Raw genomic sequence first — 13,816 nt, forward strand, 5'->3', positions numbered from 1 at the left:
TGGATAAAGAAGATGTGGTATGTGTGTGTATACACACACACACACACACACACACACACACACACACAATGGAGTATTACTCGGCAATAAAAAAGAATGAAATCTTGCCATTTGCAACTATGTGGATGGAACTAGAGGGTATTATGCTAAGCGAAATTAGAGAAAGACAAATATCTTATGACTTCACTCATGTGAGGACTTTAAGACACAGAACAGATGAACAAAGGGAAGGGAAGCAAAAATAATATAAAAACAGGGAGGGGAACAAAACATAAGAGACTTAAATATGGAGAACAAACAGAGGGTTACTGGAAGGGTTGTGGGAGGGGGGAAGGGCTAAATGTGTAAGGGGCATTAAGGAATCTACTCCTGAAATCATTGTTGTACCATATGCTAACTAACTTGGATGTAAATTTTAAAAATTTTTTTTAAAATTAAAAAAAATCATTTTGGGGCATCTGGGTGGCTCAGTCAGTTAAGTATCTGGCTCTTGGTTTTGGCTCAGTTCATGATCTCACAGTTTGTGAGATCAAACCCCATGTCAGGCTCTGCCACTGACAGTGTGGAGCCTGCTTGGGATTCTCTCTCTCTCCCTCTCTGCCTCACCCCTGTTCACTCTTTCTAAAAACAAATAAACTTAAAAAAAATATATTTAAAATATAAGGCTTCACAGAGAAGAACTCACTTTTTCATGTCCTTTAAAAACGGATGTAGTTACTTTTTCATGCAGTTGAGTCTATGTGTATAAAACCACAGAAGGCCACAAACCGTCTGCTTTAAAATCCAAAAGCTGAAAACAGATTTTGTCTATACTCAGTCATATTTCAAGGAATGAGGAATGGGCTTCTTATATTAACTTCAGGGGATGATGCTACACCCTTGATTCTTCACAGTAACAGACATGAGATGTTCCTCTAGAAATCCTGCGGTATTGAGCAGCCATCATGTTCTACTTAGTGCTCGTGCCAAATATCAATTTGATATCTTCTCATCATGCCAGCCTTAGCCCATAAATATTTAGAACTGGAGTATATTGAGTGATTGTATTGAGTTTCTAAAAGTATAGAGATGCACCAAGGAGATTTCAGTGATATCATTTGTAAGGTTTTTTTTATAGGACAAATAAATGAACCCACCTTAGTTTGAGTTTGATGATGGTTTTGTTAGAAGACTTCTTAAGAAGTCATATTGTCTACCTTCCATTAATATCTGCTGTCATAACAACAGTCTACATCCATATGTACTATAAAAATGTGCCATAGAAGTACATGACTCTAATGCTTTTAAACATTTTAATATGTAACTGATCAAAATTATTTTGCTCCTTATTTTTTCTAAATCTGTTAACATCAGATACTTACATTTATTTCTTTTTTACTTACTTTAAAATTTTAGTGCTCTAAAATTTTCCATCACCATAGTTACTTGTTTTTACTAGGAATGCAGTCTGTATAGCTCCTGAAGATAACCTGGTTATCTTTAATGCTTCTGGAGTGTATCAGACTCAGTATTAATGGTTTTGCTTTTGTTCTTATGAAATACACTGAGTTCTGCAGATTACGCCAACATAGATGGAATTTGCTTATTGATTTCCAAGAATCCTTGGCTTGAAACAAAAAAAAAAAAAACTAGATATAAAAATTTAAAAAGTTGAACTCTAGTCCAAGTTTTTTAAGTAAAACCACTTTTATCTTTCAAAAAAAAATACATTTGATTTTAAGGTAGATCTCTGAAAACAAGATGAAAATCAAAAACTTTGAAAGCCGCCTATATTAAAATCTTAATTCTAAAAGGAAAAACTTAGAATGAAATGTTTTTCATTTATTTGTATCATTGGTAGCTGAAAGGTGGAAGTAAAAAAATGATTAAAACATATATATGTACATATGTATATGTGAAGAAAAAGGGATTGAGAAGAATAAATGCAAGGGAATACATTGAGTAGTATCTTAAATTCAAATGGTGAATGTTCACATATTATTTTGTAAAGTGACCTCCTGGAATTAATTTCTTTAATTTGAGATAATTTTAAATGATCCAGAACCAAGATCCAACGTAGTACTTTCTACATAGTAAATGCTTAATGAAAGCTTTGTAAAAATTGAACTACTAAATTTTCTAACACTGGTTTATTATTTATCTTCTATTATAAGACACTATATTCTAGTAAAACATGTCCTAGGATTGGTTGATAGTGAGGCTGAAACTTAATACTTTAAACATTTGGAGGCTTATAATTATAGCTGACATACTCTCATATGATGGCAGGAAGATTTAAAAGGGAATATATTCTGCCAACTAGACTGAGTTTCATGTCTTTGTACCCTCAGCACATAGCCTGGTGTCTTCCATATGTATCACAGATTCTTTACTACATGATCTAAAATTAAACTGATCTCATTATACATTATTAGTTATTGAGAAGAAAGAGCAGTCAATTCCATTGAAGGGAGGAAAACATAAAAAAGAGGAAATAAAATGTTATGGTTTCATAGTACCATGAAAAGAGCACTGTCTTGGAGAGTAAGAGATAGGAATTTGAATCCTAATTCTGCTCCTTTTGAGTCTTCAGTAAATCATTTAATTTCATTGAGGTGTAGCTACCTCACCTGTAAATTCAGAAAATAATGCTTCATAAAAACATCAGTGTTATGCATAAAAATCTGTCAATTGGGGCCTGGTAAGACATCGTAACTGGAAACAAATGGTATTTACTACTATTTTAGTTTACTTTATGGTGATCCTCCCCTCAGAAAAACCTTTTCCAAATGCTACTTGTTGGTTAAATTGAAAAATTAAAAAGACTCTATTTTGGATAAAATTTTGTGTCAAGTAAGTACGATCTATTCTTTGGGAGTTAACCCAGTAATCTCTAGAACATATTTATATCTTATGATTGAATCCATCCAGTTATTTCTGTGTCTAATTTTTTGTTTTTTCATTTGTATATGAGAAAGAGAAATAAATAGTAACTGGTTTGATTACTAAGAACCACTGGAAAGTGGGTAGGGAGGTAAGGGCTGGAAGGTTCTTTGAAAAGCAAATAAATGTTGATCCTACTCACAGAAACCTTGAACCAAAGAATCAAACAGTTATAATGTATAAATATCAGTAATTATTACTGATAACAATAATGCTGAAAAGAGGCCAGTTAATACTTTTAGTCATAAAACATTACTGTGTGCTAGAATACAGAGAATACAACCTTTAAGTTTTGTTGAAAATTGCATGTTGAGGAAAAGAGAGTGAAAAGGAAAACTATTTGTCACAATCCATCTCTTAGACTGAGACCACAGAGGGGAATTCACAAGAACTTTTTAAAATACGTGTCTTACCATTAAATAATGTACCCTCTAATTTACATTTGATCATAGTCCAACATTAGTGTTTGACATATTAGAAACATCTTATAATGGATTGTATTATTGTTGCCTGTTTGTTTCTTTGTGGTTTATATGTTTATATTAAAAGAAGGTTACCATAACCAAAAAAAGGAATATAAGTGAAGAGTTACTTCTGGTGTTTTCCCCTTGATTAAAAAAACAAAAACCCTTCTATTCTTTTGTCTTAAATTATACTAATTTAATTATACTAATTATTTTCTTTCTGCTACTAAGGGAAAAGCTTTCAGCAGCAAAGGGAAGCTATGAAGCAAACCATAGAGGAAGATAAGGAGCCAGAAAAATCAGGTTGGACACTTAATATTTGACATTAATGAGAGGTTTCTTGGGTCTCCATCTGAACTGTTTAAATCAGTTAGAACTGTCAAGAAAGATGTATTCATGGTAAGAGTGATATGAGCAGCAAAACTGATTATCTTAGGACTCTAAATGAAGGACAAGATTTAAGTATTAAAAAGTGTCTGTGATGTGAGACTAATGGAAAATTGTAACTGTTTCCCTGAAAATAGTTCTGTGAACAATGTAATATGTGTTTATAAATTTCAATGGAAAACTATTTCAGTTCTTCAATTTGAAATACATAGCTTTGTTCAAGGAAACAAGTACCACATTTATAGTTGTTTCTGATTGTTCAACAGGAAAACTATGGTGTGCAAAGAAGAATAAAAAGAAGAGGAAAAAGGTTTTATATAATGCAAATAAAAATGATGGTGAGTTCTCCTCTAAGATATAGCTGGATTTACATCTCAAAGAGGTCTGTATCTAACACTTGAAAGAAATTAAACTGCTATTTTTAGGGAGTTATACTATTAGTCCTATTTTGCTTCTTAACGTAACATATGTGCTTAAGAAAGTCGTTTAGCAGAAATTATTTTCTTTTGGAATCCTATGAGTAATGCAGTGTTTTGAGTTTAGAGAAAAACTGGCATAAAAATTAAAGTACAATTTAGCATTATGTAGTGTTTGATAGATTCCTGTTTTTCCTACTTAAATTCTTTGCAAAATTAATACATGCCTCCAAATGAGTATTTTGTTTACAGTAACTCATGTCACCAAGACAACCCTTCCACAGAGCCTGCTACCTGTTGGCTGAGTCAGGCACAAAAGGAGAGTGTTTTTGTTTTGTTTTATTACTAAGATTTAAAAAAAAATTTTAAGTGTAGCTTCTCTACACATCAAAGGCTCTAGTAACACAGGGTTTGTGTTCACAAGTGACAGCAGTCTGCTGGACCTGAGTGATGGCTGTTGCCTCTCTATTAGGCACCAACTACCTTAGTTCGGCAGTTTCCACATCCAATTTTTATAAACCCACCTCATTTACTGCTTTTCATTACCTTCTTCATTGGTCCTTAACGTGCATTAGAATTTTCTCCCCCTGCTTTGCTTCATGTCAGAAACAAGCCAAGTAATAAAGCAAAGGCACTCCTTAACTTCTTATACAATTTATAAGGCTTATTATTCTCTCAATATCTTGAGTTTTTTTTTTTTTAGGTAGCATAAATTAAACACAAAAATAAAATATTATAGGTTATTGAAAAATTCTATTTAAAAGAGATTCAGTCTACTTTAATAAAAATTTTTTTTCCAAAATAAATATCCATAATGCTAATTAAATCACTATGTCATTAAGATTTATTGAATTTTTAATCCTTTGCTCTATATTTGGGTAAGTAATATATGTTTCTGCATCTTTTGAAACATACTAAATTGGTTCAGCTCTAATAGCTATTATAGAAAACCTGCATATCTGAAGCTTACAGATCTATAAACTAAGTCTTTATAAATAAAAATGCCGCCACAGTCTGATTGTACATGTTAGAAGGAAGAACTCAGATTTTTCAGAGTGTAAAGTATTTTGGGAAAGGCAGGAATTATATTTCTACAATAATAACTATCATTTATAATAACCATTCTATTCTAGGGGTAGTAACTATATACTTTAGATACTTTCATCCATTTAGGCCTCACAATAAATTCCTTGAGATTACAGATTAACAAACTGAAGTTCAAATATTAAAAATCTGCTTTAGTTCTTAAAGCATATATAGTTGAGCTCGAATCTAGACAGTTTGGGTTCCTATTCTGCACTCTGTGCAAAGCACTGGCAAGACTAAAATGATTGCCTGACCCCGTGGAACTTACAGCCAGTGTGACCATATATCTGGTGCTCTTTCCCCGTCAGGGAGTGAGAACAGGAGTGAGAAGATAGCAGGCTGCTAGTTCTCTGCCTTTGTTCTTACCACTTGACAGCTCTGATTTCATCTGGGTTATGGGCTTTAGGAATGTTACCCCACCTTTCACAATTTATACATCATGAATTGTGACCTCAAGTTAGTATTCCAAGTTCGGATAGCACACATATGATCTGATTTCAAGTTATATAATCACAGAAAAGTATCCCTACTTTCTCTGATAACACTAGTTGTAGCTACTATTTGTAAATGTTTGTCAGTGCCAGGTGTTGTGCTCAGCATATATATTGTGTCTGATCCTTAAACCAACCCTCTAAGTGAAGTATTATCTCCATTTTACAAAAATGGCAGATAATATTCTCATTAGTTTATCCCCTGGTGCCCACCCTCTGACAGAATATTGACTGCAAACTAGTTATTTTACATAAGAAGGAGTGTAGTTATATTGTATTAAAACATTCAAACTATGAAGCATAAGGAGCAGTAAACACTTCCAGAAGGATCAGTCTATTGTCTGATTTATTTTCGTAGTATCCTGGGAAGTATATATTCACATTGGAAAATATTCATATAATCCTACCCAGTTATTACTATCTTGATCCAAAAAGCTAAGCATTTTTAATGATAATAAAGTGTCTTCTCTCCAATTTTTTGGAAAATTTGAGTACATTTTTATTACATGGCAATAATTCTATCTGAAGGGCTTAACTTTTTCTTTTTCAAAGATTATGACAATGAAGAGATCTTAACTTATGAGGAAATGTCACTTTATCATCAGCCAGCAAATAGGAAAAGACCTATCATTCTGATTGGTCCACAGAACTGTGGCCAGAATGAATTGCGTCAGAGGCTCATGAACAAGGAAAAAGACCGCTTTGCATCTGCGGTTCCTCGTAAGTTTGGATGCATTCTCATTTTCCTGTGCTTTTCAATTTTCTATCTTAGAACCTAACTGGAGGGAAATTTTTCATCCAGTTCATCAAAAATAGTTTTGCCCAGAAAAGAGGAACTTTGTTTTAATCAAATCTTTTGAGAATATGTAACTCAAGATAGTCATTATTGAGAAATTTCCATTTTTCCTGTGGTACTAATTACTTTTTAAATGAATTTCAATTTGGGTTTCTTACGATTCCCTATTCAATATGGAATCAGCTTCTGTTTTTTAAACTGATGCAGAAGATAGAAATGTAGAATATCTGAACACAGAGTTCTGTTTAAAGATTTTATAGTACCTAGGGGCGCCTGGGTGGCTCAGTTGGTTAAGTGTCTGACTTCGGCTCAGGTCATGATCTTGCCCTACATCGGGCTCTATGCTGACAACTCAGAGCCTGGAGCCTGCTTTGGATTCTGTGTCTCCTCTCTCTGCCCCTCCCCTACTCGTGCTCTGTCTTTCTCAAAAATGAATAAACGTTTAAAAAAAAGCTGTATCTTAAAATTAAATAGTATAAGTAAATAATAAATAGGTAAGTGAGTGAATAAATATTACACAGTGCCTAATCTTATGGAAATAAACTTTAGGAAAAAAATGGTAGTGTTTAAATGCAAGAAGCAATTTAAAGTGTAAGCATAAAATGTGTTACGGCAATTAAATGTAACTATTATTAAGATACTAAAACCACATTTTTGTTCATTTCTCAGTCTAGAAATAAAACCAGTCAGTGTTAAACACATGGGCTCTTAACATTTCCTCAGTTCGTCATTTTACATTTCCTCTGTATTACAAAATTAAAATTTTTCCTGACTAGCAGAAATATCCCCCATCTTTACTCTGATCCATGCCCGTTATTTTTACCTGATTTTGTTTGCCTAGATACAACTCGGAGTAGGCGAGACCACGAAGTAGCTGGTAGAGATTACCACTTTGTTTCACGGCAAGCATTTGAGGCAGACATAGCAGCTGGAAAGTTCATTGAACATGGTGAATTTGAGAAGAATCTGTATGGAACCAGCATAGATTCTGTACGGCAAGTGATCAACTCTGGCAAAATATGTCTTTTAAGTCTTCGTACACAGGTAAATAAAGTTCTCATACTATTTTTTCCACTGGTTATCTGTTTTTTTAGTGGACAAAAGAACTTAGTCTCTACTATTTCAATTATAAACATTTGATTTAAGAAATGTACAGGGGCGCACCTGGGTGGCTCAGTCGGATAAGTGCCCGACTTTGGCTCAGGTCATGATCTCATGGTTTGTGAGTTGGAGCCCCGCTTCGGGCTCTGTGCTGACAGTTCAGAGCCTGGAGCCTGCTTCGGATTCTGTCTCCTTCTCTCTCTGCCCCTCCCCCACTTGTGCTCTGCCTCTTTCTGTCTCAAAAATAAATGTAAAAAAACAAAAAAGAAAAGTATAAATGCGGGGCACCTCGTGGCTCAGTCAGTTAAGCGTCCAACTTCAGCTCAGGTCAGGTCATGATCTTGCGGTTGCAGTTCTTGGGTTCAAGCCCCAAATCGGGCTCTGGGCTGACAGCTTGGAGCTCAGAGCCTGGAGCCTGCTTCAGATTCTGTGTCTCCCTCTCTGCCCCTTCCCTGCTCACACTGTTGTCTCTGTCTCTCTCTGTCAAAAATAAATAAACATTAAAAACATTTTAAAGAAAGTATAAATGCTTTCACTAAATGCCTTCAGAATTCTTTAATGTTAAATTGGGTGAAAACATTTATCAAAGAACTTAGGGTAGTTAAAGCGTATTGTCTTAATAATGTTATTAGATAGAAAAAGCATGTTCCTGTAATCCCTGTTTAGACAGTGTGCTTCAGTTGAGGAACACACAGTCATGCAGTGGCAAAGGCAGGGTGAAAACCACAATCTCCTAATTCAGTCTGCTTTTTCTTGGGTGTACTTTTCCAGAACTTCTTTTTATATATGTGTGTGAAATTTTTCTTTATATTCTGCTTGTATTTAGCTCCCAGCACCCAATAACATTACTGCTTATTTCTACTTCCTCCAAAATGGAATTTGAATATGGTTATTTATAATCTTCATGTGATCTTATTAGAGAGGATATTTTAGCATCACATATTTGTATACCTTCAGTGTCATTTTTATTTCATTATATAAACAGGGCAAGCTAATTTGTGTGTGTGTGTTGCATAGGTACATAATATATTCTTACAGTGAATGGTAGGATCTTAAAATACTGTGAATTGTTACAAAGATGTTTGGAAACATTCATAGGCAATGTTTTTTTTTTAAATGATATTATTTGAAGTATATTACTGGGAAGCAAATAAATGATGAAAATTATTATAAAGATCCAAAATATTTTTTTTTTAATAGTCATTGAAGACTCTCCGGAATTCAGACTTGAAACCTTATATTATCTTCATTGCACCCCCTTCACAAGAGAGACTTCGTGCATTATTGGCCAAGGAAGGCAAGAATCCAAAGGTAATAATGTTGTACTGTTCCACTGAAAGTAAACATGAAAGAGTCATGACCTAATATGTCACAAGTGCTTAAAAGCTACATCGGCTTGAGCTTTCAAACTGATTATTCTTTGAGCCCTGTCACTTTTCCCAAAATTTCTGTTGTTGCTTCTGGCTGGACTGTGACAGCTCTCCAAAGCAGGGACTTCCCTTGTTGTTCCCCACACAGTCTCTATTGTTATCCCAAATGTGTGGTTACTCTTGGTATTCCTTAACCTTCTTTACATGGGTCCCTGTTATTTCCAATAGAGATTATGTGACCTCCCTTTCTACCCCCGAAGAAAAAAGTTCTCAGCAGATTCTTAGGGATTACCCACTTTTCTTTGTTAGATACTCTGTATATGTGGGGAGCCGACTTGGGTGCTCTTGATTTTCTCTTCTTTTTTCTCTTTTTTCTCATTGAAATTTATGTTCTATTTGCCTTCCCCCTTTGGCCTTCTCAAATGACCTGAAACGGAAAAATTTTTTTAAATTATTTTAGATGCTGGACATGGTTGAGGTAGTTCACATTTTACTAAACATTGTTAGTAACAAAACTATACTGATGTACTTAATCAGAAAGCATTGATTTGTTTAAATATGTGAAATGAAAACTGTCAAGTGACTTACTATATCAAAGTAACAAGTACTTTCCCTTGTTTTTTGCTGATTTTTAAAAAAATTTTTTCTAATTTTTTATTTTTTAATGTTTATTTCTGAGAGAAAGTGAGCGAGCATGAGGGTGGAGGGGCAGAGAGAGACAGGGATACAGAATCCCAGGCAGGCCCCACGCTGTCAGCACAGAGCCTGACACAGGGCTCGAACCCACAAGTTGTGTGAGATCATGACCTCAGCTGAAACCAAGAGTTGGATGCTTAACCAGCTGAGCCACCCAGGTACTCCCCACCCCCCGCTTTTTTTTAATGCTTATTTTTGAGAGAGAGGGTGTGTGAGTGGGGGAGGGACAAAAAGAAAGGGGACAGAGGATCCAAAGCGGGCTCTGTGCTGACAGTAGAGAGCCTGATGTGGGGCTCAAACTCAGGGAACCATGAGATCATGACCTGAGCCAAAGTCAAATGCTCTACTGTTGAGCCACTCAGATGCCCCAAATATCTTAAATATTTCTGTTTTACAGAGGAATCATTTAGTCTCCTCATTTCATTTGTTCTCTCTAAATCTCCTTAAAAACCATAAACAGGGTGCCTGGGTGGCTCAGTCGTTAAGCATATGACTTGAGCTCAGGTCATGATCTCATAGTTGGTGAGTGCGAGTCCCATGTCAGATGAGCTTGTGTCCTGCTTCAGGTAAAAAACATCCAGGATGTTTTACTAGAGAAGCCACTGGCGAGCCCGGCTTCTCTCTCTTTCTCTCTGTCTCTCTCTCTGCTCTTCACTCACTTATGCCCTCTCTCAAAAAACAAACAGGGACGCCTGGGTGGCTCAGTCGGTTGAGCGTCCGACTTAGCTCGGGTCACGATCTCGCGGTCCGCGAGTTCGAGCCCCGCGTCGGGCTCTGGGCTGATGGCTCAGAGCCTGGAGCCTGCTTCCGATTCTGTGTCTTCCTCTCTCTCTGCCCCTCCCCCGTTCATGCTGTGTCTCTCTCTGTCTCAAAAATAAATAAACGTTAAAAAAAAAAAATTAAAAAAAAAAACCCATAAACACACATCGTCACACTTTTGTATAATATCCTTAAAAGTCACTAAAAGCATGCTCGCTTTGGCAGCACATATAGTAAAATTGGAATGATACAGAGAAGATTAGCATGGCCCCTGTGCAAGGATGACACGCAAATTCGTGAAACATTCCATATTTTTTAGAACAAACTGAGGGTTGATGGGGGTTGGGAGGGTGGGGAGGGTGGTTGATGGGTATTGAGGAGGGCACCTTTTGGGATGAGCACTGGGTGTTGTATGGAAACCAATTTGACAATAAACTTCATATATTGAAAAAAAATTTTTTTTAACATTTATTAAAAAAAAAAAAAGTCATTAAAAGCATAACATCACTCCTTTCCTGATTCTTGGCTATACACCATAGCCACCAGCCCTCTTTCTTCCTCCCCAAGATAATATCTTTTCCCGTTCTCGGTCTGCTTATGTTTCTTATTCAATCTATATGTGAAGGTCATATTTTTCAGTGTCTTAGGCTATAGACAATCAAGGACTTTCTCATCCTACATGATGAGCGTAATTCTGGTTGCTTTCTTTAGGCAATCTGGTTAAAGTAGGCTATCTGGTTAAAGTAGTGTTTCACCCTTTTTTCAGTTTTTGCAACATAATTGTTAAGTTCATTAATTAATAGAGTCAAAGTATCTGTTGTTCTTAGCACTTGGGATGATACCCAAAAAAATGAGACATGGTCACTGGCTGTTCTTGAGGGGGTCACAATAAAGAAAACAAAACTGGGGCGCCTGGGTGGCGCAGTCGGTTAAGCGTCCGACTTCAGCCAGGTCACGATCTCGCGGTCCGTGAGTTCGAGCCCCGCGTCAGGCTCTGGGCTGATGGCTCAGAGCCTGGAGCCTGTTTCCGATTCTGTGTCTCCCTCTCTCTCTGCCCCTCCCCCGTTCATGCTCTATCTCTCTCTGTCCCAAAAATAAATAAACGTTGAAAAAAAAAGTTTTTTTTAAATAAATAAATAAATAAATAAATAAATAAATAAATAAATAAAAAAGAAAACAAAACTGATACTCTATGAAACTTAGTGCCCAGTAATTACTTTGGTAGACCAGAAGAAATACCATGGTTGCTTAAGGAAAAGGCTGGATATTAAGGACAAGAGTGGACTTCATCCTACTTGTTCAGCCTAATTTTTCAATTTTCTAATTTGCACACTTAACTTTTTTGTTAGTTTTTTCTTCTCCAAGGATTCAGTATTGTGCAGAGGGCTATCTCTATACCATTCCAGAACATGTTAGGCAACCTTCTTTGGGTTGGTGGTCTGGAGTGCTCTCATGGGATTATTTATCCTATTATTTATTTTGAATTAGCTATCCCAAATTGAGTAAGGTCTAGAATGATACCAATTATACATATTTTTAAGTGAAGAACTTAATCAGGACCAAGATGTTTTACTAGTTTACAGTATGCTTGATTTTCTAATGAGAAATTTCTAATTTTTAAAAATTAACTTTATTGAAATTATTTTATATATTTTACCTGTATAATTCAGTGAGTTTTGGCAAAATGTATAGCTGTGTCACTGCCATGCCAGTCAAGATTTAGAACATTTTCATCACTTTAGAAAATTCTCTCCTGCTTCTTTATATAAATTAAAAATAAAAAAGTTTATTATTCTGAAAGAGAAGGGGTGGGAGAGAGACAGAATCCCAAGCAGGCTCCATGCTCAGCATAGAGCCCAATGTGGGGCTCCATCCCACAACCACGAGATTTTTACTTGAGCTACCCAGGTGCCCCCATGCTTCTCTGAAGTTAATACCCCTCCATTCTTCCCTAGGCAACCACTAATTTCCTTTCTGTGACTGTGGATTTGTCTGTTCTAGGAGTTCATTTAAGTGGAACCATAGTGTATATTTAAGTTTGCATCTGGCTTTTGATTAGCATAGTGTTACTGAGATTTATCAGTGTTGCATCTAACAGTTCATACCTACATATTGCTGAGTCGTATACCATGAGCTAAATATATCACAGTTGGTTCATTCATCAGTTAAAAACCATTTGGGTTGTTTCCAATTTTGAGCTGGTGGGATTAAAGCAGCTTGAAATATTCAGTCTTTTGGTGGATGTGGATGTTTTCGGGTTTTTTTGAATTGCTGGATCAAATGGTGAGTGTATATTTTAACTGTATAAAGTTGTAAAGCTGTTTTAAAACAGTTTGGTTCCACTTGCTCCCACTTTGGTTCCATTTGCTTCACATCTTACCAGCTTTCGCTTTTGTTGGTTTGTCAACAACTTTTGCCATTCTAATAAGTGTGAAGTATCATTAAGGTTTTCATTTGCATTTTCCTGATGACTAATGATAGTATTTTTTCATGTGGTTATTTAAGTATATTCTTTTGTGAAATGTCTTATTTTTTTTTTTTCAACGTTTATTTATTTTTGGGACAGAGAGAGACAGAGCATGAATGGGGGAGGGGCAGAGAGAGAGGGAGACACAGAATCGGAAACAGGCTCCAGGCTCTGAGCCATCAGCCCAGAGCCCGACGCGGGGCTCGAACTCACGGACCACGAGATCGTGACCTGGCTGAAGTCGGACGCTTAACCGACTGTGCCACCCAGGCGCCCCATGTCTTATTTTTTAAAATGGTGGTTTTATTGAGTTGTAAATTTTTTTATATATATTCTGGAAATATTTTCTCAAAATATTTTTAATTTTAAAGAAGCACTCTTTTTCATTTTTCTTTTAATGATTTTTGCATACTGTCTAAAAATATTTGCCTACTTCCAAGATTATAAAGATTTTATCCTATGTTTTCTTGTAATAGCTTTCTTGTATTTGGCTTTTACTCTTAGGTCTACAATCTCTAAAATGTCTTTGTTTTAGTATGAAGTAAGGATGGTGTTGGTTTGGTGGTTTTTGTTTTTATTATTTTTTTTAATCACATGTGGATGTTCAGTTGCTCTAGCATCATTTCTTGAAAAAGACCGTCCTTTTTCCCATTGAATTCAATTGGCATGTTTTTAAAAAATCACCTGGCCAAATATATAGTGGAGAGTGGGGTAGGATTATTTCTGGACTCCATGCTGTATTTATGCTAATTACACACTGTCTTGATTACTGCAGTTTTATTTAGAAGTTTCAAAAAAGTCAGAAAAAGGAATGAAGTATTCCTACATGGTGCATCATGGATGAACCTCAAAAACATTATA

The 13,816-nt window shown here is 35.7% G+C and overlaps 1 protein-coding gene and 1 non-coding gene across 6 annotated transcripts in view; both read left to right on the forward strand.

The window, feature by feature from the left end:
* PALS1 (protein associated with LIN7 1, MAGUK p55 family member) overlaps positions 1-13,816 on the forward strand; it is a 92,718-nt gene that overhangs the window by 73,338 nt on the left and 5,564 nt on the right. For all 5 annotated transcript variants that reach the window (XM_027065974.2, XM_053224583.1, XM_027065973.2 and 2 more), the window contains 5 exons: positions 3,618-3,689; positions 4,040-4,111; positions 6,319-6,486; positions 7,404-7,606; positions 8,864-8,974. In XM_027065974.2, coding sequence (XP_026921775.1) covers positions 3,618-3,689; positions 4,040-4,111; positions 6,319-6,486; positions 7,404-7,606; positions 8,864-8,974 — 626 coding nt within the window. The remainder of the gene's footprint in view (positions 1-3,617; positions 3,690-4,039; positions 4,112-6,318; positions 6,487-7,403; positions 7,607-8,863; positions 8,975-13,816) is intronic.
* Positions 10,698-10,804, forward strand: LOC113601717 (U6 spliceosomal RNA). The gene has a single exon (XR_003422991.1). It is a non-coding gene; the product is annotated as a U6 spliceosomal RNA (small nuclear RNA).

The sequence above is a fragment of the Acinonyx jubatus genome, chromosome B3, assembly GCF_027475565.1.
Source record: "Acinonyx jubatus isolate Ajub_Pintada_27869175 chromosome B3, VMU_Ajub_asm_v1.0, whole genome shotgun sequence".
Taxonomy (NCBI): Eukaryota; Metazoa; Chordata; class Mammalia; order Carnivora; family Felidae; genus Acinonyx; species Acinonyx jubatus.